Genomic DNA, 26379 nt, shown 5'->3' with positions numbered 1-26379 from the left:
AAAAATATTTTGATTTTTTTATAAATACTTTCTGGAAAATATATTTTTAAATTTAGTGCCAGTGTAATATAATAAATGTTAATTCGTAAATAAAAACAAAAAAGGAATATTCATAGTATAAATATGGGCGCTAAAAAGGTATTGTGCTCCAGGCGCGACTTACGTGAGTTACGCCACTACCTTTAGATAATAACTCCACATTCTGATAGAGTTTCTTGCAATAAGTAGTTTAAACAATTTTAATAACAGTTTTCTATAGATGTTAATCCAATACAACGGACACTCGCATATTTTTATTCGTAATAACGATTTTAACGTTTACGAAATAAAGGCCAGATATGAAGAGTTTTGAAGCAATTTCAATATAAGATCAAAAAAAATTTTTTTTGGAATCACCGAAGTATTTGAATAGATAGTACAACATAGGTCACCCAGTAGGCTGCCGTACCTTGGGGCAAGTAAACTCTCACATTTAAGTTTACCTGACACAAATATTGCCATTCCAATTGATGAATAAACTGAGATTATTAGAATAATGCCATTCATACATCATATCTATCGTGCTTCCTATTCATTATTTTTTTCATTGCTTAGATGGGTGGACGAGCTCACAGCCCACCTGGTGTTCAGTGGTTACTGGAGCCCATAGACATCTACAACGTAAATGCGCCATACCATTGGTTGAAATCTGTCAAATATGCCGTCAGTACCTAAACTTAGTATGTTTCATATCAATCAATTTGGATTCATTTTGTTGTTTAATTACAGTTAGAGTGCAGTACAGTTAAAGTTCACAGCATCGGAATGTGTTTTGTACGTATTCGCCTTTCAAATTCTGTTTGCTTGGACTTTTTGTTTTTTTGTTGACTGGTTGTTGACTGGTATTTCAGAGTATGATCGAAAGAGTTTAAAAAAAAAATTTGCTAATGTTAAAAACTTGTATGTATGTTGTTATCTTTTACTTTGCCTTGTACACTATGTACGGAGCAATGTATTCTTTAAAATAAAATAACTGACATTGTATAATATCATAGTCTACTTCTTTCAGGTTCAATTGTTAATTTTGTTCCGAGCTTTTGCATAAGTGGAGTCTTTGTTGATTAGACACTTAAGATCTTGCAACTTTCGCTCTAAGCATAAACCTACAATACTTAAAGTATAATAACCGTTGAACTATCTCTGAACTTGTGTGTGTCCATCTCAATAAGAATCACTTTATTATCATAAATCCTGATTTCAAAATCACATAGTGGAAATTTTATCGGTGATGAGTTTGTTCACGATGTTTTAAGAATTGTTTAGTATCAATGGTATGCGTACCCGTAAGAAATTTAATCGAGTTTATCTAATGAGAATATTTCTATGTTCAACCTCTAATATTTCAAATCGTGCATGTGGTTTTAGTCATTTCCTTACACGTTGTTTCGTGGTGGTATCCGCGTTACGATTTCTGAAGTCTATAACCCCCCTACACGGTGGTAGGTGAGTCATGCACTCTGCTTATCTTTATTCCAAAAATAAAAATATATCGGAGCTTAACTATTCTCGTTAAACTAACTGTAAAAGAACTTTGAGACTGACCCTCTCAAAACAGCAACTGCTCCTGCTCTGGTTCTCATTTTCATAAGATGAGACTGTGCGAACCAGACAAATAAGATTTTCATAAAAAAACACGAATTGTATTTTCTTCGATTTATGCGAGTTATTGACAATAAAGCTACTTTTACTATTTAATCTCACGATTATTATTTTTATTTTATAGTTTAATAGCAATAAATAGTGTTATACCTACCTACTCGTAGTCGGATAATTTTTTATTCAATGAAAATAATAAACACGAGATTAATCTGTAATAGTAATTATATTTTGGATATTTTCATATATCATGGATATTTTTGTAAAGATCTAAAAATCTTTACGTCGATAAACCTACTCAATATTTTTAAACCAAATCCCACAAATTTCTTGTGAGTCCTCTTTTTTAAGTACCTAGGTAGTTTTATTTGTACTGTTCTGTTTTTGCAATTGGCTTTAAGATAATATAATCGGCTACTAAAAGAAGAGTACCTACGCGGAGAAAATTAACAAGCCTACAACAAAAACTAAGGGTTGTGAACATATTTTTCGATAATACTTATAGTCTATTTTTGGAATTTATATTATAATTTACTATAAGTATACCTACCTACAATTTTTATGATTACCAAAATAAAAATTAGTATAAAAATGGACTTTCATTTACATGAAATAATTTAAATTATTATTCTTGTGCTTAGTTCCTACTTATTTAGACACTGAAAAGTGACTCTAAGCGAGTTAGTGAATCAATGGCTAACTTAACGTTTTAATTACATCTTACGTGCTTTCTGAAAGAAAGAAAAGTTTCTTCATTAGAAGAAGAGAAGAAGAAAGCAATCTAGTAATCTAGAAAGTATATATGTGGAACAGAAGCACGTTCAGTGCAACATCATTGTAAAAGCACATGGAGGGCCAGTTTTGGCTTCTTTATCTATCTTTTTATTTATTTATTGCCTAGGTGTGTGGACGAGCTCACAGCCCACCTGCTGTTAAGTGGTAACTGGAACCCATAGACATCTTCAACGTAAATGCGCCACACACCTTGAGATATAAGTTCTAAGGTCTCAGTATAGTTACAACGGCTGCCCCACCCTTCAAACCGAAACGCACTACTGCTTCACGGCAGAAATAGGCGGGGCGGTGGTACCTACCCGTTCGGACTCATAGGCGGGGCGGTGGTACCTACCCGTGCGGACCGAGTTCAGCCAGAGAGACTTTGCTAACATCTGCCCTAGCAAGAGTAGTGCTTCGCTCAATCTACCACCGGATTGGAATCGCGACCCACTGAAGAGATCTGGCGTGAAATCCACTGGGCTTAATAACCTTTCCTAAGAATTTATTTAAAAAAAGAGTCATCATCATCATTATCCTGCCCTTCTCCCAGTCACCTAGGGTCGGCGCAACATGTTTTCTCCTTCCATACTCTTCTATCATATATCATTTCTTCGCTCACTCCCCTCCTACCCATATCGTCTTTCACACAATCCATCCATTTCTTCTTAGGTCTACCTCTTCCTCTAAGTCCTTCCATATTCATAGTTAACACTCTCTTAACAACCTCATTTTCATTTCGTCTCATCACATGTCCATACCACCCCAAACGTGCACTCCTTTTAAAAAAAGAGTGATAAATAAAATTACAAACACCATTCTTAAACGGGTTCTTACGACGAATTTCAGCGCTATTACAAGGACCATAATAATCACTAGTACCTTACCGTACAGACACTACGGTAATGTAATTAACCACAAAAAACTTCTATATTGTAAAATTTCCCTTTATTTCTTAATTTGATTAGTTTTTTCATTTGATTGCTAATATTTTTGAAATTTTAAATTAACGGGAATAAATAAAGCAAATTAATAATAGATAATATAAATAATCCACTCCATTATAAATATTAAATGTCACAAATATCCATGATAGGTATTTGTTTGATTCACTATTTTAATTGCGTTGCTTTTAATTTGCCCAAGAGTACCTTTATTATTCTTGTTAATGCATCTTTCTTTTGTGGTGCTTGTAAGTGTATATCCGATGATTTACAAGAGAAGTAAATTGTCCCTTAGAAATAAGGTGACACTCTACAAAATTTGCATACGCCCCGTCATGACTTATGCAAGTGTAGTGTTCGCTCACGCGGCCCGCACTAACTGGAAACTCCTTTAAATAATTCAATCCCGTTTTTGCAGGATAGCCATCGGAGCCTCGTGGTTCGTCAGGAACATCGACCTCCACGACGACCTGAACCTAGAGTCCATCAGTAGGTATCAACAGTCGGCATCAGTAGGTACGCCATTTCGAGAAAGCGGTACGACACGAGAACCGTCTCATCGTGGCCGCCGGTAACTACATTCCCGATTCTGCGGACCGAATGGTAAACAGTCGACGTCGCCCAAAACACGTCATTTCGGACCCTCCCGAGCCACTACCGGTGCTTTTAGGTAACCCAAGCACCGGTCATCGTTCTCGTCGAACCCGTCGCTTGCGACGAATGACTTGGCGAGTAAATTAACCCACAGACACAGCCCACTGAGTTTCCCGCCGGATCTTCTCAGTGGGTCCCGTTTCAGATCCAGTGGTAGATTCTGCGAAGCACGGCTCTTGATAGGTTCGTGTTAGCAACAACGTCAGGTTTGAGCCCCGTGAGCTCACCTACTCGCCCGGTTATGCTGAAATGGTCTTTCAAGACCATCAGCTTAGGTACTTGTCATTGCTAAATGCAAGTGCTTAAGAAACGCGAATATGAAGTGTTTGCCTTTCGCACTCAAAGTAATCTTGAAATTCGACGATTACATAGGTAGCTCTCGAGCTTTATTTTTTTATGTAGGTATAAAATATTATAAATGACAATACTAGAATAGATTGTTTATCTCTGACTAATTATTTATTTATTCAGGCAGTGACATTTTTAATGTAAGTTTGTATATAAGTTTATTATTAAATCTATGCTGGTCAAGGCGAGATACACTAGACACAATACATTTTACCACATTTTACGGTGGGATCTACATGAATAAAAGATTTAAAAAATGTATGTATGTACCCACAGCAATATTTTAATAATAATGTGGTTTAAACATACTTAAAAATCTATGTTTAAATCACTGTCACTAACAAGTAATAAGTATATGACGGCGTTAACGATATTTGTTTAGCACGTGCAATAGGAGTGACTCACACAAGCCAGGTGCGCCGGCCGTGTCGTTCGACTCGTAAACAACAGCTGCAACAGAAGTGACTCATAAGCCAGCTGCGCCGACTAGTATAAAAAGGCGGAACGTGCCTTGCAATGAACATTCGTTGGACTGCGCTTGCCTGGTGCACTTACTATATCCTCGTTACGTTGTGTGATTCAGTGACTGTTACGTACTGGTTAAAGTTGGACAAGTGTTAAAGTGAATTGTTAAGATAACATATTGTTGATTAAATCAGGAATCAAATAGTGACATCGTTTTACTTGGTGTTCAACAAGATAATGTCTACCCTCAAGCTTACATCAGAAGTGGGATCAGGACTCTACTCTCACTGGCGTGACGTGTTTGAACATGTTCGAAGTACAGCAAAAAAACATGATGCAGATCAGAATACTAGTAGTGGTACGCCACAAGAGCGTGAATGCAGCATACGTAAGTCGTGTAATAACGTCTCTGTTACCTCGATGGAAGATCTGAGCCACGAAGAAATCGTCACATCTTACGTTCTGGCTCATGTTGCCCAGTTTGACTGTCGACTTCATCACATGGCATTTACTAACGGAAATAAAACACGTAACAAGCTATTGCAAGAAATTAAGGCAAGTGCAAATCTCAAGTGAAACTTCGATCGCAATAATGGATCTGTCATGACGAGTGGGTAGTTCCGACACGAATCGTTTTTAAGCCAATGACTACTGCTAGAGTTACATGGCACTAGTACAGTAAACCAGGACATGAGACTGTGAATTGTCGCTGAAATTTTAGAATCTACTCGATTCAATACCAATAACACTACACGTTCGATGACTTCGGGCTCCAGCAAGCAAGCAAACAAGAAAGCAAGCAAGTTTCCGTGGGGAAGAAAAATTGACACATCTGAAGTCGTCGTGACCTGTAAGATAAGACGTCCGGTGCGTTCGTGTCTGGCGATGCGGCGGTGTTCGGGTTCCGCTGGCGGATGCAGGTTTTTCCGGTGAAGTGCGTGCTTGTGCGTGCTTGACAAGTGTTCGCGGTTGGCTTCCTCTGTGTGGGAGTAACATCGTGTAAGAGAGGTGGAACCCGTAAAATTGTAGTTTGCGTGGTGGCTGGTAAGATTTGTTGCGGTAAGAAGTTTGCATGGTGGTAAAATGTCTTGTGAGTCTGCACAGGTAGCCGGAGGTGAGACTTCCGCGGTCGCGGCCCACCCAGTCCGCGAGAACCGGGCAGATCGCCTCGACGGTACGGAGGCCGGCCGACGGGTCCGTCAAACGACGAGACCACGCCTCCAGCACGGACTGCCGAGATTGGAGCCCCCGCGCTCCGGCTGCACTTGCGCTAGGGCGCGCCGCCTCGTAGGAGACTGTGAGGTATCATTGAATAACTCTGACTGCGATCGCGCGCTGCCGGCGTCGCAGCGCGGCGACGTTCTCGTGGGTAAGGACGTGGCACCAGACGGGTGCTCCGTATAGTGCCATCGACCGCACGGGTACCATCACCCTGCCTATTTCTGCCGTGAAGCAGTGGTGTATTTCGGTTTGAAGGGTGGGGCAGCGGTTGTAACTATACTGAGACCTTAGAACTTCTATCTCAAGGTGTGTGGTGCATTTACGCTGTGGATGTCTATGGGTTCCAGTAACCACTTAACACAAGGTGGGCTGTGAGCTCGTCCACACATTAATACGAAGAGCATAATCAAACGAAATTAGATACGAAGTTTAAAGGGCCGTTTAAAGTAGTTGAAGTATTGGATGGTGTCGATTTAATTTTGACTCTCACACATTCGCTTAAGGCTCGAGCTGCTACTTGCCTCACAAAAATACAGCCTGCAAAACCTGAACAACCTCCTCATCCGGGGGCGCCCGGCTCTCGCCTGCAAATCGGCTGTTACGTGTGCGGTGATGCGAGCCATGTAGCTTCTGGGTGTTCCATGCGCTACAAGAAGAAAAACGACACTGCTCCAGGTGCTGTGGCAGGTCCAACCAGAGACGTCAACGTGTGTTCCAGAGCTTCAGTGTGTTACAGATAAGTGGTTTTGGCTCCCCCTTTATGTTCCATTCAGGGTCAGAATGTAGTCTTATAAAACAAAGCCATAGTAATTTATTCAATGGTAAGCGGTTTCATGAACAAGTCACCGTAGTCACCCTAGACACGTCCTTACGGATCCATCAGATCCAATAACTCTTGCATTAGATACCTTCAGCTCTAACACTAGGAGCAGGCTGAGGAACCCCAGTAATTGTACTCGTCGAACTCGACAAAGAGGTCCACGTGCAACCTAACCCATGCATCAGCCCACTGAGTTTCTCGCCGGATCTTCTCAGTGGGTCGCGATTCCGATCCGGTAGTAGATTCATTCGCGAAGCGATTGCTCTTGAGTTGTTAGGTCTCCTGCGGAGGCGCTCGGGCAGTTGTTAGCAAATCCCACCCCTCTTGGCTGAGCCTTTGCTCGCCCACCCGTCCTGGTGAAGCGGGAAAGGCCTCCGGGCCACCAGTAATCTTTCAATCATCTGCAGTTTTGGAAAACGATAGGTATAAGTTGAGACGTGTAAATGGTTCTAGTGTACAAAGTTCTCCATGAAAACTTACGCGAAGTACCTCGAGGCCCGTCAGGCCTAGTAGAAATTTCTGAAAATTATAGTGACGATGACGTGACGGCGTACACAGATGGGTTAAGTAATCTTGTTCATGAAACTGATCTTAATGATGACGACTCTATCACTGACAATAGAAGCTACATTTTTGTCCGCAAATAGCGATACAGCAAACATAGTCTGCGGGTAGTGATACAATGTCTGTAAGCTCAGGCACCTCAGGTGCAGGTGTTGGAAATGTAAAAACGATGGTCGGTCTCGCACTATTTCTGAAGAAATTCCGTATAAATGTTCTGGTTTAAGAAATGTTTTAACAAACGCTACCGTACACGCAGATTAAAAAAAAAAGAGGAGAATTGTATGTGGCTAGAGAGATGTTAATCCGGACTAGCAAAAAAAAAAAAAGAGAAAAAAAAAAAAAAAAGTGAGAAGTCATTGAAGGGTCTGTCCGGTCCAATGGCTTGGCTATAGGGATTTTCATCCAGATTAGCCACAACAATTAGCTACAGGGATTGCGATTCGGTCTAGCATCATCCGGTCCAGTTCGAAAAACTGAAGGGATAACAATTCCGGTCTAAGTTAAAAGGGACATACTTACATACCTGAAGAGTTTTAAATGAACTGGCTCAGGTATGTAAGCAGTCTGAAGGTTATTTATAGCCAGTATAGGATTTTCTGAAGAATTATGCGAACCGAACCGTACTAGATTGTTAATATCATAGACCACGTTTTAAGTTGCATCCGTTAATGTCAGGATGAACGAACACATTTGTTGTTCACAGACATACCATAAGAATGCGCGCACGAGGACGAGCGCACGTCAGTATGGCCGTGACGGCGTTAACGATATTTGTTTAGCACGTGCAATAGGAGTGACTCACACAAGCCAGGTGCGCCGGCCGTGTCGTTCGACTCGTAAACAACAGCTGCAACAGAAGTGACTCATAAGCCAGCTGCGCCGGCTAGTATAAAAAGGCGGAACGTGCCTTGCAATGAACATTCGTTGGACTGCGCTTGCCTGGTGCACTTACTATATCCTCGTTACGTTGTGTGATTCAGTGACTGTTACGTACTGGTTAAAGTTGGACAAGTGTTAAAGTGAATTGTTAAGATAACATATTGTTGATTAAATCAGGAATCAAATAGTGACATCGTTTTACTTGGTGTTCAACAAGATAATGTCTACCCTCAAGCTTACATATACTTACTTTCTTATTTTATTAAATAGTTCAAATAGGCACCTACATACATTCAAGTAGGTAGGTAGGTACGTAATAGTTCGGATTTGACACTGCTCAAAAGTACGTAGGTACCTATGAAGTGATGTACGACAAAATAATTTGAAACTAAAATCGATTTTCAAACTGTAATAATTTGTTAAATCGAGCACCTAAAACTGTTCTAAGAAAATTGGTATCTGATTTTCCTTCAGATTTTCCAACCCCCAGAATACAAACAATAAATACAGACATAATCATTATTTAACACTTTAAGTTTTACTTTATGGTTCCTTGACTTAATTTTCATACGAGGCTATTGCAGCTTGATGGCAAATCGTAAATATGATTTATAAAATTTGGTAGTCACATGTCTGGTCTACGCATGAGGGTATATTGTACTTGTATAAATATTCAAGTACACGACTAAGGGTATCTCCACATTACATGACGCCTACGTCATCTCATTTGAAGTTTTATTAACAGCCAATTAATTTTGATACCAGCCAGTGCTATTGTCAATCAATTTTGTATACAAGTGCGTGTTGTATTTATATAAATACTGTGTGCTTCACGAAATTGACAGGACAACAAAAAATTGAAAATTTCTTCTATGCAAACTGCCAGTGGCTGATGGCTTATACTAGCCATCAGCCACTTATAGGGCTTATGGAAGAGGATGCCTAATCCGAATCGAATTAAATCAATAGTAACACATAGGGACCAATTAATCAAGGCGCAAAACGAAACATAGAGCGTAATTGTACGTATTCGACTCCGTTCATTATTTTTGATCGTTTTAACTATGTATATTGTGGTATTCTTTTAATTTGGAAAATATTGTCTCAATTTTCTATTGTCTGAGATAGATGGACTGGCACAAACAATTAATTGATTTCGATTTAAAAAAACAGAATATAAATGAATAATAATAAATGATTAAAATCGATCTGTTTCCCTGGAAATCGATTGTTAAATAAAACGATTTTAGATTGCTGCACTATAGTTTCTGACACTGTTGTATGAATTGTATGTGTAGTAGGCACTATCGCCTAGAAATATTCTTGTCCTTTTGTGATATTCTATTGTGTCTTCTGCTCATGTAATATATTTTTTAGATTTCACATAATTACGAGAAATGCAAGTAAAACATAGCTTTAATTCTAATAATATATGTGCAGTTTAACCTTGGCGATCAATAAGTCGAGAATGAATTTGTAAGTTTTTTCTTTAATTCCAAACAAATTAATTTTACATAGAAATGTTCATACATATACCAGTGATTTTATAAAAAAAGGTTACCAACTTATTATTTTAGAATAACTATTAAAAATGTTAGAGATATGTTAGAATATTAATGCTTCATAAAGAATAAAACTGAAAACATTTAAAAAAAAATGTACACAGAAAACTATTTCTGATATGTTCTTTGGTTAAGATTGGACGAGAACGGTGAAGTTTTTTTTTTAAATAGCCACACCAAATTGCTCATGTCTAATGACTTGAAATAAATGATAGATCATTATTTGTAACATACAGAACCAGAAGTTTGGAAACACCAAAGGCTTAAGAGAATGGATTTGAATAAAATAATGTTAAAAAGATAACAATGAGTGCACCGAGTGGGTGTGTCAGCTGCAGTGGTGGGTCGCAGCAGTTTGAAAGTAAACATGACCCTGAATGCTCTGAGGGTGAAGATGCCCAAATCAGAATGGCTCCTCATGTACAAGCATACCTGGCTCGTAATAACTCAACCACCAACTGTTGTGGCCTTACTATACCTATTGCTTTCGAAAGAGCTGCCCCAGGCACATGGTGGAATCCTAGATTTGATTCAGAAATTCTTGAAGGCCAATATAGAAGTAGTTCCTTTAGACAAATAAGATTAAGATTTAGGTAAGTACTTTCATATCAAATCTATCTCATTAAGCTTTCCTGCATGTATGTATTGATGTTGTAAAAAATATTCAGTATTATGTAAATGTGAATTCATCTTGTACAGAATACTATCTATTGATGTCTTTCCTTTTTCAGATTTGCACTTTTATACATTTTAATATTTTCTATATCATGGTTTGTCTACTTTGTGGTCCTTGGCTTGAATGATGTGACAGTAAAATGGCCATTTTTGTGTTCCCTGTTTGCTGGAGTCCTATTGATAACTTGCATAATGCTCTTGGTTACCTTTACGAATTTCTATAAAGTGTACACGTTCAAGTTGTCTCTGGTTATGGCATTAGCTTTATGTACCCTTAGTTTATCATTGGTGACTTTGACGACACAACTTGAAACTAGCTTTTATCAGGCTGCAGATATTAGCCAATCAGGACATTTTACAATGTGCATTGAAATACTGCTGATTATATATACACTGACCCCATTGCCATTGTATGCCTGTGTTATTTTGGGAATAATATATTCTATAGTATTTGAGGTGCTCAACATTGTGTTGCATCTGTCAGAACAAGAATGGCAAGCTTCTGGAATGTTTGTAAGGATTTTACTACAACTTTGTGTACACATCATTGGCGTGCATATTTATCTGATGACCTTTGTGCGAATGAGAGGTACCTTTATGAAAGTGGGACAGAGTTTATTAGTCAGAAGACAACTTGAAATGGAAAAGCAATTGAAAGAGAAGATGATTCATTCAGTTATGCCACCGAAATTAGCCAGTAATTTGATGAATGAACAAGTGACAGAAGCTGATACTAATGTGAAAACTTACCACAATCCACTTAATAGTAGGATATCAAATCCAGGATCAGACATTAAATCATTATTTAGACCATTCAACATGAGCTGTATGGACAATGTCAGCATTTTATTTGCTGATATTGTTGGTTTCACAAGAATGTCAAGTAAAAAAGGTGCTGAAGAATTAGTAAACATTTTGAATGACTTGTTTGAAAAGTTTGATGAGTTGTGTCAAATACATGGATGTGAAAAGATTTCTACTCTAGGAGATTGTTATTACTGTGTTTCTGGTTGTCCTGAACCAAGACCCGATCATGCAACTTGCTGTGTTGAAATGGGGCTAGGTGAGTCACTTACCAAACTGTGTAAAAAACAAACTTACTTTAAATTTTTTACTTTATTATTCATTTTCGTTTGGTTACGGCAGGTATGATTGAAGCCATACAAGAGTTTGATAGAGAGCGCGGGGAGGGAATCAACATGAGAGTTGGAGTTCACACAGGAACTGTTTTGTGCGGTATTGTAGGAACACGAAGATTTAAATTTGATGTCTGGAGTAATGATGTCACATTTGCCAATAAAATGGAGTCATCAGGAAAACCAGGACGTGTTCATATATCTGAAGAGACAAGTCAGTTTCTGGGTGGATCTTATATATTAGAAGAAGGAGAAGAAGTGTTTGGTGAGCATAATTTATAACAATTCTTAAAAAAACTTAACAGCAATAACAGATTTATAGTTTAGTTACTGAAATTAATTTCTAAGGCTTCTTAATTAAAAACGTTTTGACCTTATTATTTAATCTATATATAAGATCCTGAAGTAATTTTATTTGGTATTTAACGCAAATAATTAAAAACTAACAAAGGAACTATATTGTTTTGTCCAGGTCATAAGACATACTTTATTGAAGGTCGACAAGTATTTTGCCCGTACGATCGTGAGCAATGTCTAACCCCATCGAATCCTGTAAACTTACGTCTGATTATATCTCCGGCGGCCTCACCTCAGTCCGCTCTGTCCTCCAACTACTTCACGGCACCACTTACTCCGAAAACCGAGGACAAATTAAATTTAAGGAAGCCAAACTCCAATAACTTCCTTTCGCCGACACCTTTCAATTTTCGTGCTAAAGCAAGCTCATTGCCGAGTATATTAGATTCGGATACTGAGTTAGACGACAACAGAGACAAAGGCCTCACCGAAAGGACAGATAGCTCATCGAAAAGTCCAACTTCTGTAGGTGAGTACAAATTTACAATGCTAGAAAGAGAGAGTCGTCGTTGTTGTCAAAATATTTACATACGCTACCGTTGGCTTAACAATGATTTGATTAATTGTTGAATAGCGTAGAAAGTCTTTGCAATCAGAATGCTGAGACAAGTACCTGATAAGATTGCAAGTGTCCGCTCGTGAAGGTGATGCTCCCAAGTTAATTAATGTGCATGACATGTCTCATTGATAACCATATCGTTAATTCAAGATATTTTCATGCTATTTTCAAGAGAACTGTGTAAGCTGATTACTAGGTGCAGCAGCAATAAAAATATTTATTGCTGATTATTGCTGTTAAATATTTATCCTATGAATGTAATTATTAGTCCTGTTTATTTTTGCATGCTTACAAATTTAATTCTAGTATTCACTGTATATTGTGGTCATCAAAGGTTTATTCGTCGAAATGAGATTTATCGTCGATTAAATGTTATAAAGCGGATTATGTAATATTGTATGAATGTAAGGTATTCAAATCCATCCCTTGTAAATAGGCTAGTGTACTCGCTTTAATAAGAAGCAAGATCTGTGTTATTACATTCAAAAATTCTAACTATAGATCCCATCAGTCACGTTCGGACATTTTTATGAAATTTATCTCTTCAGGAAAATCGTTTTACGGCGCCGCGTCGGTTGTAAAATTGAAACAAACATAGTAGCACATAGCATAGCGCCGATGATAACGTTACAATCGTTTTTGTCCAATTAGCGAGAACATTAGTTCGATTTAGAGCAGCAAATTATAATATTGGCGCTAAATAAATTTGTCGGTCGGCAAATAAAAATCATTTTGATGGTGGATGTATAACAGAAATTTTTCTCTAAAAATTCGTTTTGTTTCTGTCTGATGAATATAAAGGACCTCACCATTGACAACAATTACATGTGACCGTTCATTTAAAATAATAGGGTTCTCGAACTGTAAAGCTTGGCCCGTAGATAAAGCCCATTGAGTTTCTTAATGGGTTTCAGTGGGTCGCCATTCCGATCCGGTGGTAGATTCTGCGAAGCCCTGCCATCACCAGAGCTAGTGTTAACAAATTCTCTAAGCTAAGCCCGTGAGTTCGCCTACACGTTCGGTGAATTTAGTACAACGCGTTTTACCACGTAGATAAGGTAGAATCTATTTAGTTAAACAGTAATAGTGTTTTTATTTATGTTTACTTGTAATTGCTTACCGGCGTCTATGGATATAACTAATAAAACAGCGCCCCTACTTTCGGACATGAGATCGAAAACATCGTATTGTTTAATGACAGTTCCGCCCAGTTCCTTCCTAACTAGAAAGACCCGGCAGCCACAAAAAAACAGGAGGTTCGTAGTTCTACAATGTACGTGCGTGATAAAAAAGAAAATTCTAGACTGTTTCTCGGTACCTACTCGTATTCGTTCACAATTCGGTGCATCGCCAGTAACGTATACATTTCGCTGGTTTGGTTTTTATTACACGATGTTTATTCGTTCGTGGAAGCCATAAACATGAAGGAAGTGTTGAATAATAAATTTGAAATTTCAAGTTCATGTCTCATATTAGATTAGAATACCATTGACTCCTGTAAACACGTAAAATCACGTGGGTCGAAAGAACGTCCGCAAATTTACTGAAATCTATATATTTACGTAAAGCAAAAACTTTATACCCCTTTTTAGGGAATTTCCCGGACGGAGGAGTATGAAATTATAATACATTAAATCCATAAAAAAAAATTACACACACTACCATGTATTTGACACACACGCATATAATTATATACTCTTCGTTTATTGTCAAACTTTTGTTATTGCGTAAAGTCTGTGGTCAAATTGAGAATAGGTTAATATTGTTTATCTTTAATATTATTTGTCTAAAGTGTAATTTTGGCGAAATCTGTGATTGTAGAAGTATAGTAAGTCTTTGACAATAGAACCATGATAATGTTTAAACTAATATTTTCAATGAATTATAGTCGAATTTCGACTACTGCAGGATCACTAGTTATAATTAATTACAGCATCTAAATGTGGTCAAAAGATTGGTCGGAGTGTGGGTGAACGAAAAAATGACGTCCGAAGAGGCTCAGGCCTTTTTAGTATAATAAAATACATTACGCACATTATCCAAATAATTCGTTCGCTCAATATTATACTTATAATACCTTATTCTCGCGATTTACCTTATATCTTTAAACGAGCAATTCTTGTTATAAATACATATACATACAATCTGAATCTCGGAAACGGTTCCAATGATTTTCATAAAGTTTAGTATACAGAGGATTTCGGGGGCGATAAATCGATCTAGCTACGATTTATTTTCAGAAAATGTTGTTTTGTTCGTGTTTTCAATGATCAACTTTATCGATAATTTTGATTTTTTCTTTAACCAGCTGTTTTATTTATTTATTCTGTCGGTAAGATCGAAATATATTATTCATATTTTCATCATTTAATCGATGTGTAGTTCGTATTGAAATATAATTACTAAAAAATACAATTTGTCATTATCTAGTGCTTAATAATACGCGCGTAATGTACTACAATTAAACCGTATAAGTTTAACAAATGTACATATTTTTAGGGAGCTACGGAAAATACACGAACAAGTTAAAGAATTGGAAAGTGCCAAGATTTTTGAGGAAGCACTCTGATACGCCTCTGCACGGTATTAAGAAAGAAGACGCAAGCGATAAAACTATACATTTACTCGAGAGAGGGGACGTGTCTGTCTGTGTCCAGTCTAGCAACGGTTACCAGCAAGTGCCTATCGTAATAGAATCTCAGGATAATAAGAGGCCTCTTCAGAGCAGCAGTAAATTAAATATACCACAAATCAACGAGACGTCATCCTTTGACCGGGAAATAATTGATATCAGATCGTATTTAAGCCAATCCCGAAGCAACATGTCCCCCTTTGCTAGGAGCAGCAGTTATCGGTCACAGCACAGTCGGCAAAATGCCATTGAGGTAATTTAACCTGTATTTCTATGTATTTAAATTTCATTTTCACAGTCAACAGCATTATCTATTGGTGCCTTTATTGATGACTAGTTGTACCCGCCCGCTTCGCTGGACATTTAAAATGAACATAATTCTTTATTGTCATTGTTACAGTTTCTTTAAAATAAAATAAAATTTAACTTTCTCTTCCCGTCTTAAATCAATCTTTTCTTTAATTAATAAATGAACTATTTTTTCTTCTTTTAAATAAACAAAGTTTTAATGCTACAGAAAAATACGAATTTCGTAGTTTAATTTATTAAAATTAATAATAATAGTAATTAAAGTACATGATAATAATAATAATCAATAATAAGTTGATAAAAGCGGAAATTTTAAATTTATCGTTTTTGAACATTAGCGCCCTCACAACGATCCTGATCATTAACGCCGCGCGCCCCCACAACTGGTGTAGAGAGTTCAATACTCATATAAATATTCATAAGCCTATCCATTAAGTACATGCATTTTCTACATGGATACCAAGTTTCAAGTCAATCGGATGCACAGTCCAGTAGTTATAACGGAACATCCGTAAAAACCACTGTAGATTTATATATTAGTATAAATACAACTGATTACTGACAGAAGATACAATTTTTTTCTGATCACACGTCCTTGACTCTGAACTGTATCGTGTGTTGGTGATTACGCAACGTTGCCTTTAACGGAACATCTCGGGCGGGTTGCGGTGATTATACAAGACCGAACTGGCACGTCGACTATAAATATATTTTAATGAGCATTGTTCGTTATCTCACCGTCGCCTTGTCAAATAAACCTGTTTTTCTCGTGTCTGATACATTTGTGTAAAGACGCGACTACATAATCCTGCATTATGATGGTAATGATAAAAGGGCCCTTAAAAGCGAATCGACGCCTTTCCGGTCCAGTTCGTTTTGCGTGGTCGTATTACAATTATTGTAACTTCGTTACGGAAAATGTATCGCGTAATGTAAATGTTATATTTGTTTTGACACTGTTGAATTTGCAAATATTATCATAATATTATGATGCAAGCTTCGTGTCATTATGTAGTGATTTCCCCGTAGCCACGTAATGATTAGGTGGTGAGTAATCGAGAAACGATTAATGTGTCGTTGAAATGCTATCAACGCAGCTTGATAACATAATTGCCACCAAATATACTATTATGATTGGATTCAGTGCTAATTCTTGGGGTAATGTGATAATGTATGCTTGTTATGTTCGTAATTCGGAATATCAGGTACAAAATTCTAACGGGACTCGATATTAGGTGTTTTAAAGAGAAATATTCTATTTAATGTAGAATAATAACATCGAGGGTTGAAACTTCGATTATGTTTACCCCATCCAAATAGCCGAAAATTTTTGTATGTCATGATTTTTGATTTTTTGTCATTGATTTTTCTTCCAAAATTTTTAACTTGTAATGGCTTCCCTGTAGAGTTGCAAAAATGACGCTTAAACCAAATAGCTTTTCTTCGATATATTAACGATGTCCTTATTTATAGGTTTTTTTCATGGAAATTAATACCTAAACCCGTCAACATTAATGTGAACTCTATTGAAGTCGCTTTAAAGACCACGATGCCTGAATAACGATAGGTAACGTTTCTGACGAACCAGATCCCAGTCTGCCGGGCTCGGAGCTCGACCATAACGACCCAGTTAATACCTAAACCCGTGAACATTAATGTGAACTCTATTGAAGTCGCTTTAAAGTCCACAATGCCTGAATAACGGTAGGTGACGATTCTGACGAACCAGATCCCAGTCTGCCGGGCTCGGAGTTCGACCATAACGACCCAGTGCGACTTGATCCGGCCAAAGGACCGACGGTTGAACCTCCCGCTGCCGTCGCCGCAGCCGTCACGTCCGCACGATGACGTCATCAGCATCTGCCCTTCGGTCAACAGTAGGAAAGACTCCGGCATTAGAAGCACCAGCCGAAGATCCAGCATACAGCATCAGGTATCTATGATTTTATGTGAAAACCGAACTGGAATCGAATAATAAACGCTTAAGAAATGCGGAACTAATTATGTTTTGATAAAAGAAAACACGTTAACACGTTGACATCCATTTAGGTCTAAGGTACCCTACGTGTCGCACTGAAGTAATTATCTCGATTTCTTTTTTCGATTTTCTTTCTAAATCGCCATAATATCTAATAAACTCTGGGAAAGATGAATCCGAAGACAATGAGAATGAATCTATTTCTAAGTAACCTAAAAGACTAAAAACATACATGAACAAATAAAGGAAAGCAAAGTTAGGCAATCCAGTCGTTTAGTAACAGAAATCAACATTATTACTTCAGTGCGCCGCGTAGGGCACCGGTGACCTACGCGGCAGTCAACGCGTTAATATACCTAGTTACTTTGTAACAAACACATCGTTACATATTAATCTTAAAAAAATAATTGAAAACATTAAAGGCATAAAATGCAACATTAAATCTAAAGTCAAACAATTTTCTCTCGTGCAAGAACTAAGAAGATCTTAAAACGATCTAATTCGCATTTGATCTTGAATATTACAACCGTGGCACGGTCAATCGTGCTTTGATGTATTTCGACTAACTTTACATCACGTAAATAAACTATGGAGAAACTTTTACTGTCTTTTTTTTTTTTTTTTTATAAATATATTCCCGGAACAGAGCGGAATCGCTGCGATTTAACGTAGGTAATCGAAACGTGCCGTAAACATGGTTTAGTACTGTAAACACGCTCCTCTAAACTTATGTGCACTGATCATAAATAATTCGGGCCGTAGCCGCCTTGCTCAGTTACATGTGCGGTGTTAAACTTTCGATTCAAGAAACGGGGTTAAGGTTGATTCACACCGAACGATGATTCGGTAATAAAACCGCATTATAAATGATCGCACAACCGATACGTGACGTCATCGTTTTTATCGTGACGTATTGCACAAGAACCTACTAGTGTTACTATGTAACAGACGAATACTGCAAATAGACCGACATAAACATTACGAACCACTTTTGCGTTCATTGCAACGATATTAACGATGAGAAATATCTTTATATTTATTACTTAGCTTGGTTTATCGGTTTATTGGCATTCCCGATCCTGCGGACAGAATGGAAAGCAGTCGACGTCGCCCCAAACACGTCATTCCGGATCCTCCCGATCCACTAACGGTCCTGTTAGATACCACAAGCACCGGTCACCGTCCTCGTCGAACCCGTCGCTTGCGACAAAGGGCTCGACGAGTAAATTAACCCTCAGACACAGCCCACTGAGTTTCTCGCCGGATCTTCTCAGTGGGTCGTGTTTCCGATCCGGTGGTAGATTCTGCGAAGCACGGCTCTTGTTAGGGTTCGCAACGTCGTCAGGTTTGAGCCCCGTGAGCTCACCTACTAGTTAAGGTTACGCTGATATAGCCTCTCAAGGCTCTCAGCTAGGTAGGTTCATTGGATTTTCGCTATTAAAAATCGAGATACAATGTTTCAGATATTCGCATTAAACCACATCGCGAACTCCCAGAACGACATGTTGCAACATCGGGTCTCTGGTTACTACACGTCGAGTCAGTCGTCCCTGAACGATTTGCATTCAAAGAGTAGGCTCCCGCCGCCCCTCAACGACCAACAGGTGCAGTCCTTGCAGAAACTGCGCAAACAATCCGACCTGCAACTGATACGGTGTGTGCAGGACAACGCCCGGTCCGGGATCAACTATTTCGTTCAGCCGCCGATCAACAGGTTCACGTTGTGCTTCGAAAGCGACGAAATGGAGAGGCATTACAGAGATAAAGCCCACCGGAGCGACGACTGCGAAGACTTACCCCCCACCCTGACCACGTCTAGGTTCAACACTGCCCTCGACATACTCGTCTCGGCGCTCATATTCCTGGCGGTGAGCGCGTCCGCGTTCGTCACGTGCAGCGACTGGTGGCGCATCGTCGGTTGGTTTGCGTTCTTCGCGGTCATCGAGCTCGTTGCTATAGCGCTCTGCTTTTATAGGCACTATTTGAAATGGCAAACCCACCACGATCCGCGTTCGGTCGCCGAAACATTCCACGATTCGTTGAAGATATTCAGGAAATTATCCGATTGGTATCCCTGGCATCTGTCTGGAGGATTAATGATTAGTTTACCGATTTTAATAGTTCTAATAAATTTTTCATGTGAAAATACAACGTTGCCGATTCTACGCGGCGAACAGTCTTTCTATGTTTATCTGTTGTGCATTAGCATCGTGCATTTCTGCAACTTTACCCAGATGAACTGGCTGGCGAAAAATACTCTAGTCACTCTTTACGCCGGTGTGTTCCTCTTCGTGACATTTCTCGGTTGTCACGAAGTCAATACTCAATATTTGGATGGTGATATTAAATTGTATCCTCAATTTTTAGCTCAAAATTTAACAGATTATTTTTATCCTAACGATAATACTTCCGATCGTTCGGAAAACAATAATACACTGAACTACGAAGGTATGCATCATAAGCTGCACTTGACCGAGTTGTATCTCGATGTGACTCTCTTACTGATGCTCGTTTGGTTCCTGAATAGAGAGTTCGAGATTAGTTATCGTCTCAGTTTCTATAGCAACGTTGTTGCGAATCGGGACAAGCAGCGCGTTCAGAATATGAGGAATCAGGCCGACTGGCTACTGCACAATATAATACCGCGGCACGTCGCCGATCAGCTCAAAAATACCGCCAAATATTCGGAAAATCACAAAGACGTAGCCATCATATTCGCGAGTATAATTAATTTTAACGAGATGTACGACGAATCATATTTAAAAGGTAAAGAGTATCTGAGAATACTCAACGAACTGATAGCCGACTTCGATGAACTTTTAGAGAGGCCACAGTTCCAGCACGTCGAGAAAATTAAAACAATAGGCAGTACGTTCATGGCGGCCAGCGGCCTCAACCCCGACCTGAGGCACGCGTCCCGTGGCACGTACGACCACCTCTATCAACTCATGGATTTCGCTTTAGAAATGCAGAAAGTGGTCGACAATTTTAACCATGATTTATTCGAATTCGATTTCATATTAAGAATCGGGTATAATTTTGGGGACGTCACGGCTGGCGTCATCGGAACTACGAAACTGTATTACGATATATGGGGTGACGCAGTGAATATTGCATCGAGAATGGACTCGACCGGGGTGCCGCAGAGAATACAAGTCGGGGAAGCTTGCGTTCCCGTGCTGTCCGCCAGGTACGAGTTCGAGCCCAGAGGCAGTGTCTATGTGAAAGGGAAGGACGACATGAATGTATACCTGCTCGTAGGAAAAAAAGATACGTAGATTAATGAAAATGTACTATACTACTTCTCTAGGTTAACGTAGTAATCTGTGATTTTAATTTAAATGCTGAAGTCGAATTATAGAAATGAAAAATATTTATTATTGTACGCGTTGTGTTCTATACGAGGCGGATAGATAAATTAATTAGTTGTTGAAATATATAGCTTTTTAAATATAGTGATGTTTACGGAATTAACTTGAAAATTTTAAAATATATAGATTTAATGATTAGTGAAATCTCCTTGCCTGTAACAAAATATCTGTGACCAGTGTTCTAGTCTCCAAATTTTTGACGTGATCTTTTTAATATATGAAAGCCGTACGAAAGAACGACAAGAACGCTTTTAGAAAATGTAATCGAATATGTACGGTAGTTCTTAAAATTTTGATCACTGTCATAGACTACATGATAATTAGTAGTAACCTTCTTTACAATAAAAAGCAATTTTTATATTTGTAAATAAACAATACGTGACCATTGATGACCGGTGTGGTCTTAAATGATGTTTATATTTATTGAATGTTTTAGTTTGTAAGTAAATGGTACTAATATATTGTATATTTTTAGTTTATAGGTGAATCGTCGCTTTTTTTTTAAGAATATATTTTATCAATAATAGGGTGTCGTAAGTTATGTAAATTTGTATTTAAAAAAAACGACTTAATACTAAGATGATCCATAAAAAATATGTTCCCTGGACAGATCTTATTTAATAAAACTACCGCACTCATTTTATAAATCTCTGACGAGCGTAATTTCATTTTATGTGACGTCATTCGGGGCCAATATAAACGAACATCAAACCACAGAACATACACTAAAATACAACGATTAGCCAGATATTCTGATATATTAATGTAATTTGAAAATTCACAAAAATGTAATTTAAATAAGTATAACTACTCAGATTGTTTTGATATTAGCATTCGGTAGCCCATAATATAGATATAGATATAAATATAGTTGCCCATAATAAATATTGTGTGATGGCAACCCTAACAATTTCGTTACGAGGCAAAGGGCAATCAATACAGCTTAGATAGGCGTAAAAGCGATAAGTAATTAAAAATTGTGGACCGAACGTGGATCATGCGTGCCTCACCTCTAGTGTCATTTGTAGGGAAAATTATTCTGCTTGATATCATTTAACTATGATCACATGCGACCGGCAAACTCTTTACTATGTATTGAAATCGTAAACAGAAGAATATTTTGCCGTTGCCGTTGCCGTTGACTAACTACATTGGAAAGTGGATAAAAATTTAATCTACCTTAAACAAACACAGTCGTTAAATAAATATTACAAGAACAGACTCGATTTAAAATATTGTTTTTTTTTGTTTTTGGGATCATATTAGATATTTTGTTAATGTTTTTTAACGTCGATAAATGATATTTCAACTCGTACCTATGTATAAGACTGTTTCAACGAAATATTCTGGTATTTTAATATAAGAAATGTAAGGAATTACTTCGGCTTTAAAAATGCAATGTTCCTTGACATTAGACGCATAAAGTCGGATTTATGTTTTATTTTAAACACTCCCTTTAATATTGTTTCCTTTATTGTTTTTGTGTTCTTTTTTTGAAATATCGAAGTCCATAATTTTAAGTCATTATTATTAAAAAAAAAAAAACCTGACCATCACACAGATTACATTAGAACTAAATAAGACAAGTTTGAATCCAGAATATCCGACGTTACGCCTCTAAAGTCGAGATTTAGCTGATCGTGCTTTGATAATGTCACAGTGTCAGGAATCCTCAGTGCGATAAGATTGCGAACTGTCTTCGTTTTCAGGGATAATTTCTCACATCAGATAAAATAATTTGAATGTATTTACGATACCCTATAAAATACGGTTTGCTCACTCGTGTACAATATTAGCACAGATAGAGATCGTTTTGCATAACGAAATCAAACATATTTATTTGTCTTCAGTCGGAGTCTACTTTAAGTAAGTACATTTGCAAAACATTTTTAGTTAATCAAAAAACTTGCAACGCATTTAGTGTGTAATTACGGGGACTATTTTATACTAACAATTCTATGTCTGCGATGCCAGAAATAATTCTAAATATATATATGTATATATTTAAATGTTTATATATCTTATACAGATATAAATATTTACAAGATACATCGGAAATTTAATTCTATATTCGGTAGACGTACTTCTAACTTATGATGAAAGCCTTAAACACTATACATTCCAATTGTATTTAAAAATAATATGCCTTCGATTTGTTCTATTTTCCTCTATGTAATCGTCGAAGGGAATGTTCTATGAACTGCTGATTAATAAAAGACTGTGTGCAAGTGGCCGTAACAAAAACACTTCTGGGTGCAAAGATATTGCAACAATGAACTTTTACAAAATCATACGCTGATGAATCGAGAGAGTCAGTTGTTGCAAAATTATAAAAGTGAAATTAAACGAAGATACGCTCTCATGCTGGCGATCGAAATGCAAATTATATATTTAATAATGTCAGTTAAATCGAGAGGCTGCCTATGCTATTTAGTGTTTTTAAAATTTCGTTCGAAGATATCATGGACATGGCGACACCGAGTAGGGTGGCACATTTGAAGTCCGACGTAACGAGATATTTTTTTTCCTACCTAATTGTGTAGCCTTGAGAGGCTATGCCAGTGTAACCTAACGTGTAGGTGGGCTCTCGGGGCTCTAACTTGGAGGCGTTGCTAACACTAGCCCTAGCAAGAGCAGTGCTTCGCAGAATGTACCACTGGATCGGAAACGCGACCCACTGAGAAGATCCGGCGAGAAACTCAGTGGGCCGTAACGAGCTAAAACAGGTGTGATTTTTATCTTTAGTAATCTAAAAGTTTTTGAAAGTGTTTTATCGACACTGAAAAACTTTTGGATCGAGCAATGGTTTTGTTACGTGCATTGCACCACAGAAATTCGGACCAAATAGAAAATTCGTGAATTGCTTGCTCTCTTCGTATATCTCTCCATAAACGTATTTATATAAATGTGATATATATATATATTGGCGATATATATACTATAAATTGATATTGAAAGTCAATCGTTTTTTTTGTGACTAAATTATATTAAACAGCAATAGCATGAGGCCACATTTTGTATCGATATTTAGACGTTTAATGGGAAGTTATAAAAGACTGAATGTTTTTTGAGATTGTGTGGCGTTCGCGCATATGACTGTATGCTAAACTGGCTGCTTGGGATAAGGGAATGAAAATAATAGCCTTGTTTTGTTTGCATTGTGCGGGTGTGCTATGCGTCGAGTTGGAGAAATCTTGTTCAAGACTGACGCCCGTTGGCCTTGGATTGCCAAATCAAGACAGGATTTAATGGTGGATTGTATTTTTATGAAATGAATTACTGCATTAATTAATCAATGTTGCAATACAAAATGTGGCGCTTGTTACCTTCTATACCGTAACGTACGTTTAAATTTAAGTGACAAACTTTTACCTACTTATGTAGAGCTTAAAAAATTTTTTTTTTCTTATTTACTTCAACATTTTTGCACTATAGTATTTTCTTCGGTTTTCGCAAGTCGTTTTATTTTAAAAATACTTTTACGGCCACTAAAACTGTTATGTATGCGAAACGTTGGAAATAAATCGTAAAAGTAGTTTTAAATTATGGTTGGTATTACATAATTTTTTTTTTAAATATACTTAAAATTTAATATCATGTCACTTTTGTTTTCAATGTCTACTTGTATGTTTAGATTTCGTAGACGCAACATTTAGGGATGCTAACAATAAAATTGATCGTAAAATATTAGAGAATAGATCTGAACGTGGCCTTCATAATTTACATATTGACTGTCTATGCTTTTAATATCGGAATCCTACTTATATTATTATGAATACTTTCAGTTATCGATATTCGATTAATGTTGCTGACACTTCAAGATTTAAAAATTCATTTACTTAAAGTATTTTTTTTCTTTTAATTGGTGATGACATTAGTCATTAAAAAAGGCTAACTTTCCAAATCATTTTAACGCATAGGTACCAAATCTCCTCAATCGCTGATAACAAAAAAAAAATTGATTGCCAATCAGATAAGAAAAATTACACATAATTGTTTTTACCTATTTATGTACAGATTGTGATTGATTTAAGCATACATCTTCTCATTAAATAGTGTAAAGTAGAATCGCTGCCTAACTCTTGTTTTGCTGCTTGTTTTTTCTAAACTACAAAGCCGATTTTGTACGTTATTCATGAATAAAAAGAGCTACTAACAAAGAATGTTTTGTGTATATTTTGGACAAATAATCTAAGTTATTATTACGTTGTGTTGTATCGGAGTTGTAGTGAAATAGACCACATGGGTCTCTTAATAGCTTCGTTTGTAATAATCAATCATGAAAATAGACAATTGAAGGATAAGTAATAAGTCATTTTATGGTTAATAATTTTTATTAGTTTTGTTTACTACATTTAAATATTTAATTGCTACGCTATTTTAATTTAATGAATGTGAATGAATGATGAATGAAAATACATGATCTTGAATGCATTTTTTATTGTTGTGAAATGAAAAGTAGATTTTTTCTATGAGTCCTATAAAAGAGGCCATAGCTTTATTGTGCCAATAGAAACATGTCCTTGTGAAATTGGAAAGGCCTCCAGGCCACCAGAAAAACCTCAATCATAAAAAAAAAAACAATAGAAAATAAACACAAATGGAAAACATTGAACAAAATGATACTGGTAAGAGGACAAGAATGATCTAAAGAATGATATTAACCGCGGTGTAATTATCGATTGAAAATATGTATATATGCAGGAAGATTTTATTGTAAAATGCATTCTAAAAATTGTTGCGTCTACGTAGATTGTTCTAGATTGTATTCTTTTATTACCCACAATCATGTAACGAGGTGTACGGACTGTAATTAGTGTTCAGCCTTAGATGAAATAAACGATTTTTAAACTGTTGACTATTTTGGGATTGCTATGAACCAAAAAGAGCTTTACAAATAAATTTGTATTCCTTGCCAGTTTTTGTGTCCATTAAAAATAGAAATTCTATAACTTGTTTAAAAACATTTTTTCATTTACCATACACATTTTAAAAGAATTTTCACATATTATTCTCTCACACATCTATTCGACTATGGTCGAAAAGGATTAGAAGTTTACTTATAATACTGTTTTTATTTATTGCTAAGGTGGCTGGACGAGTTCATGGCCCACCTGGTGTTAAGTGGTTACCGGAGCTCATAGACATCTACAGCGTAGATGCCGCCACCCAGCTTCAGATATGAGTTCTAAGGTCTCAGTATAGTTACAACGGCTGCCCCGCCCTTCAAACCGAAACGCATTATTGCTTCACGGCAGAAATAGGCAGGGTGATAGTACCTATCCGTATGGACTCACAAGAGGTCCTACCACCAGTAATTACGCAAATTATAATTTTGCGGGTTTGATTTTTATTACACGATGTTATTCCTTCAACGTGGAAGTCAATTGTGAACATCTGTCAAGTAGGTATTTCATCAGAAAAATTGGTGCCCGCCTGCGGGATTCGAACACCGGTGCATCGTTAGATATGAATGCACCGGACGCCTTATCCTTT

General features: G+C 37.2%; 1 protein-coding gene across 2 annotated transcripts; it reads left to right on the top strand.

The window, feature by feature from the left end:
- The first annotated feature begins 9559 nt into the window (after positions 1-9559).
- Positions 9560-25847, top strand: LOC101739269 (adenylate cyclase type 9). 2 transcript variants are annotated; one of them, XM_062671760.1, is made up of 8 exons: positions 9560-9780; positions 10103-10459; positions 10598-11604; positions 11688-11942; positions 12150-12503; positions 15093-15478; positions 17264-17467; positions 18976-25847. In XM_062671760.1, exons 2-8 carry the CDS (start codon positions 10173-10175, stop codon positions 20788-20790), a joined length of 4308 nt encoding a protein of 1435 aa, XP_062527744.1. In that variant the 5' UTR covers positions 9560-9780; positions 10103-10172; the 3' UTR covers positions 20791-25847. The 2 variants fall into 2 exon arrangements, with proteins under 2 accessions (XP_062527744.1, XP_012547340.2); XM_012691886.4 differs by having other exon boundaries at positions 17243-17467.
- The last annotated feature ends 532 nt before the right edge of the window (positions 25848-26379 follow it).

The sequence above is a fragment of the Bombyx mori genome, chromosome 13, assembly GCF_030269925.1.
Source record: "Bombyx mori chromosome 13, ASM3026992v2".
NCBI lineage: Eukaryota > Metazoa > Arthropoda > Insecta > Lepidoptera > Bombycidae > Bombyx > Bombyx mori.
Note: the sequence above shows the minus strand (reverse complement) of the source record. Positions and strands in the feature narration are given on the sequence as shown.

Excerpts from the sequence above, each read along its gene's own strand:
- LOC101739269 (XM_012691886.4), top strand. The coding sequence starts at position 10,173 with ATGAGTGCACCGAGTGGGTGTGTCAGCTGCAGTGGTGGGTCGCAGCAG. Across the intron at positions 11,943-12,149 it reads AGAAGGAGAAGAAGTGTTTG|GTCATAAGACATACTTTATT; the intron begins GTGAGCATAATT and ends TGTTTTGTCCAG. Across the intron at positions 12,504-15,092 it reads GAAAAGTCCAACTTCTGTAG|GGAGCTACGGAAAATACACG; the intron begins GTGAGTACAAAT and ends ACATATTTTTAG.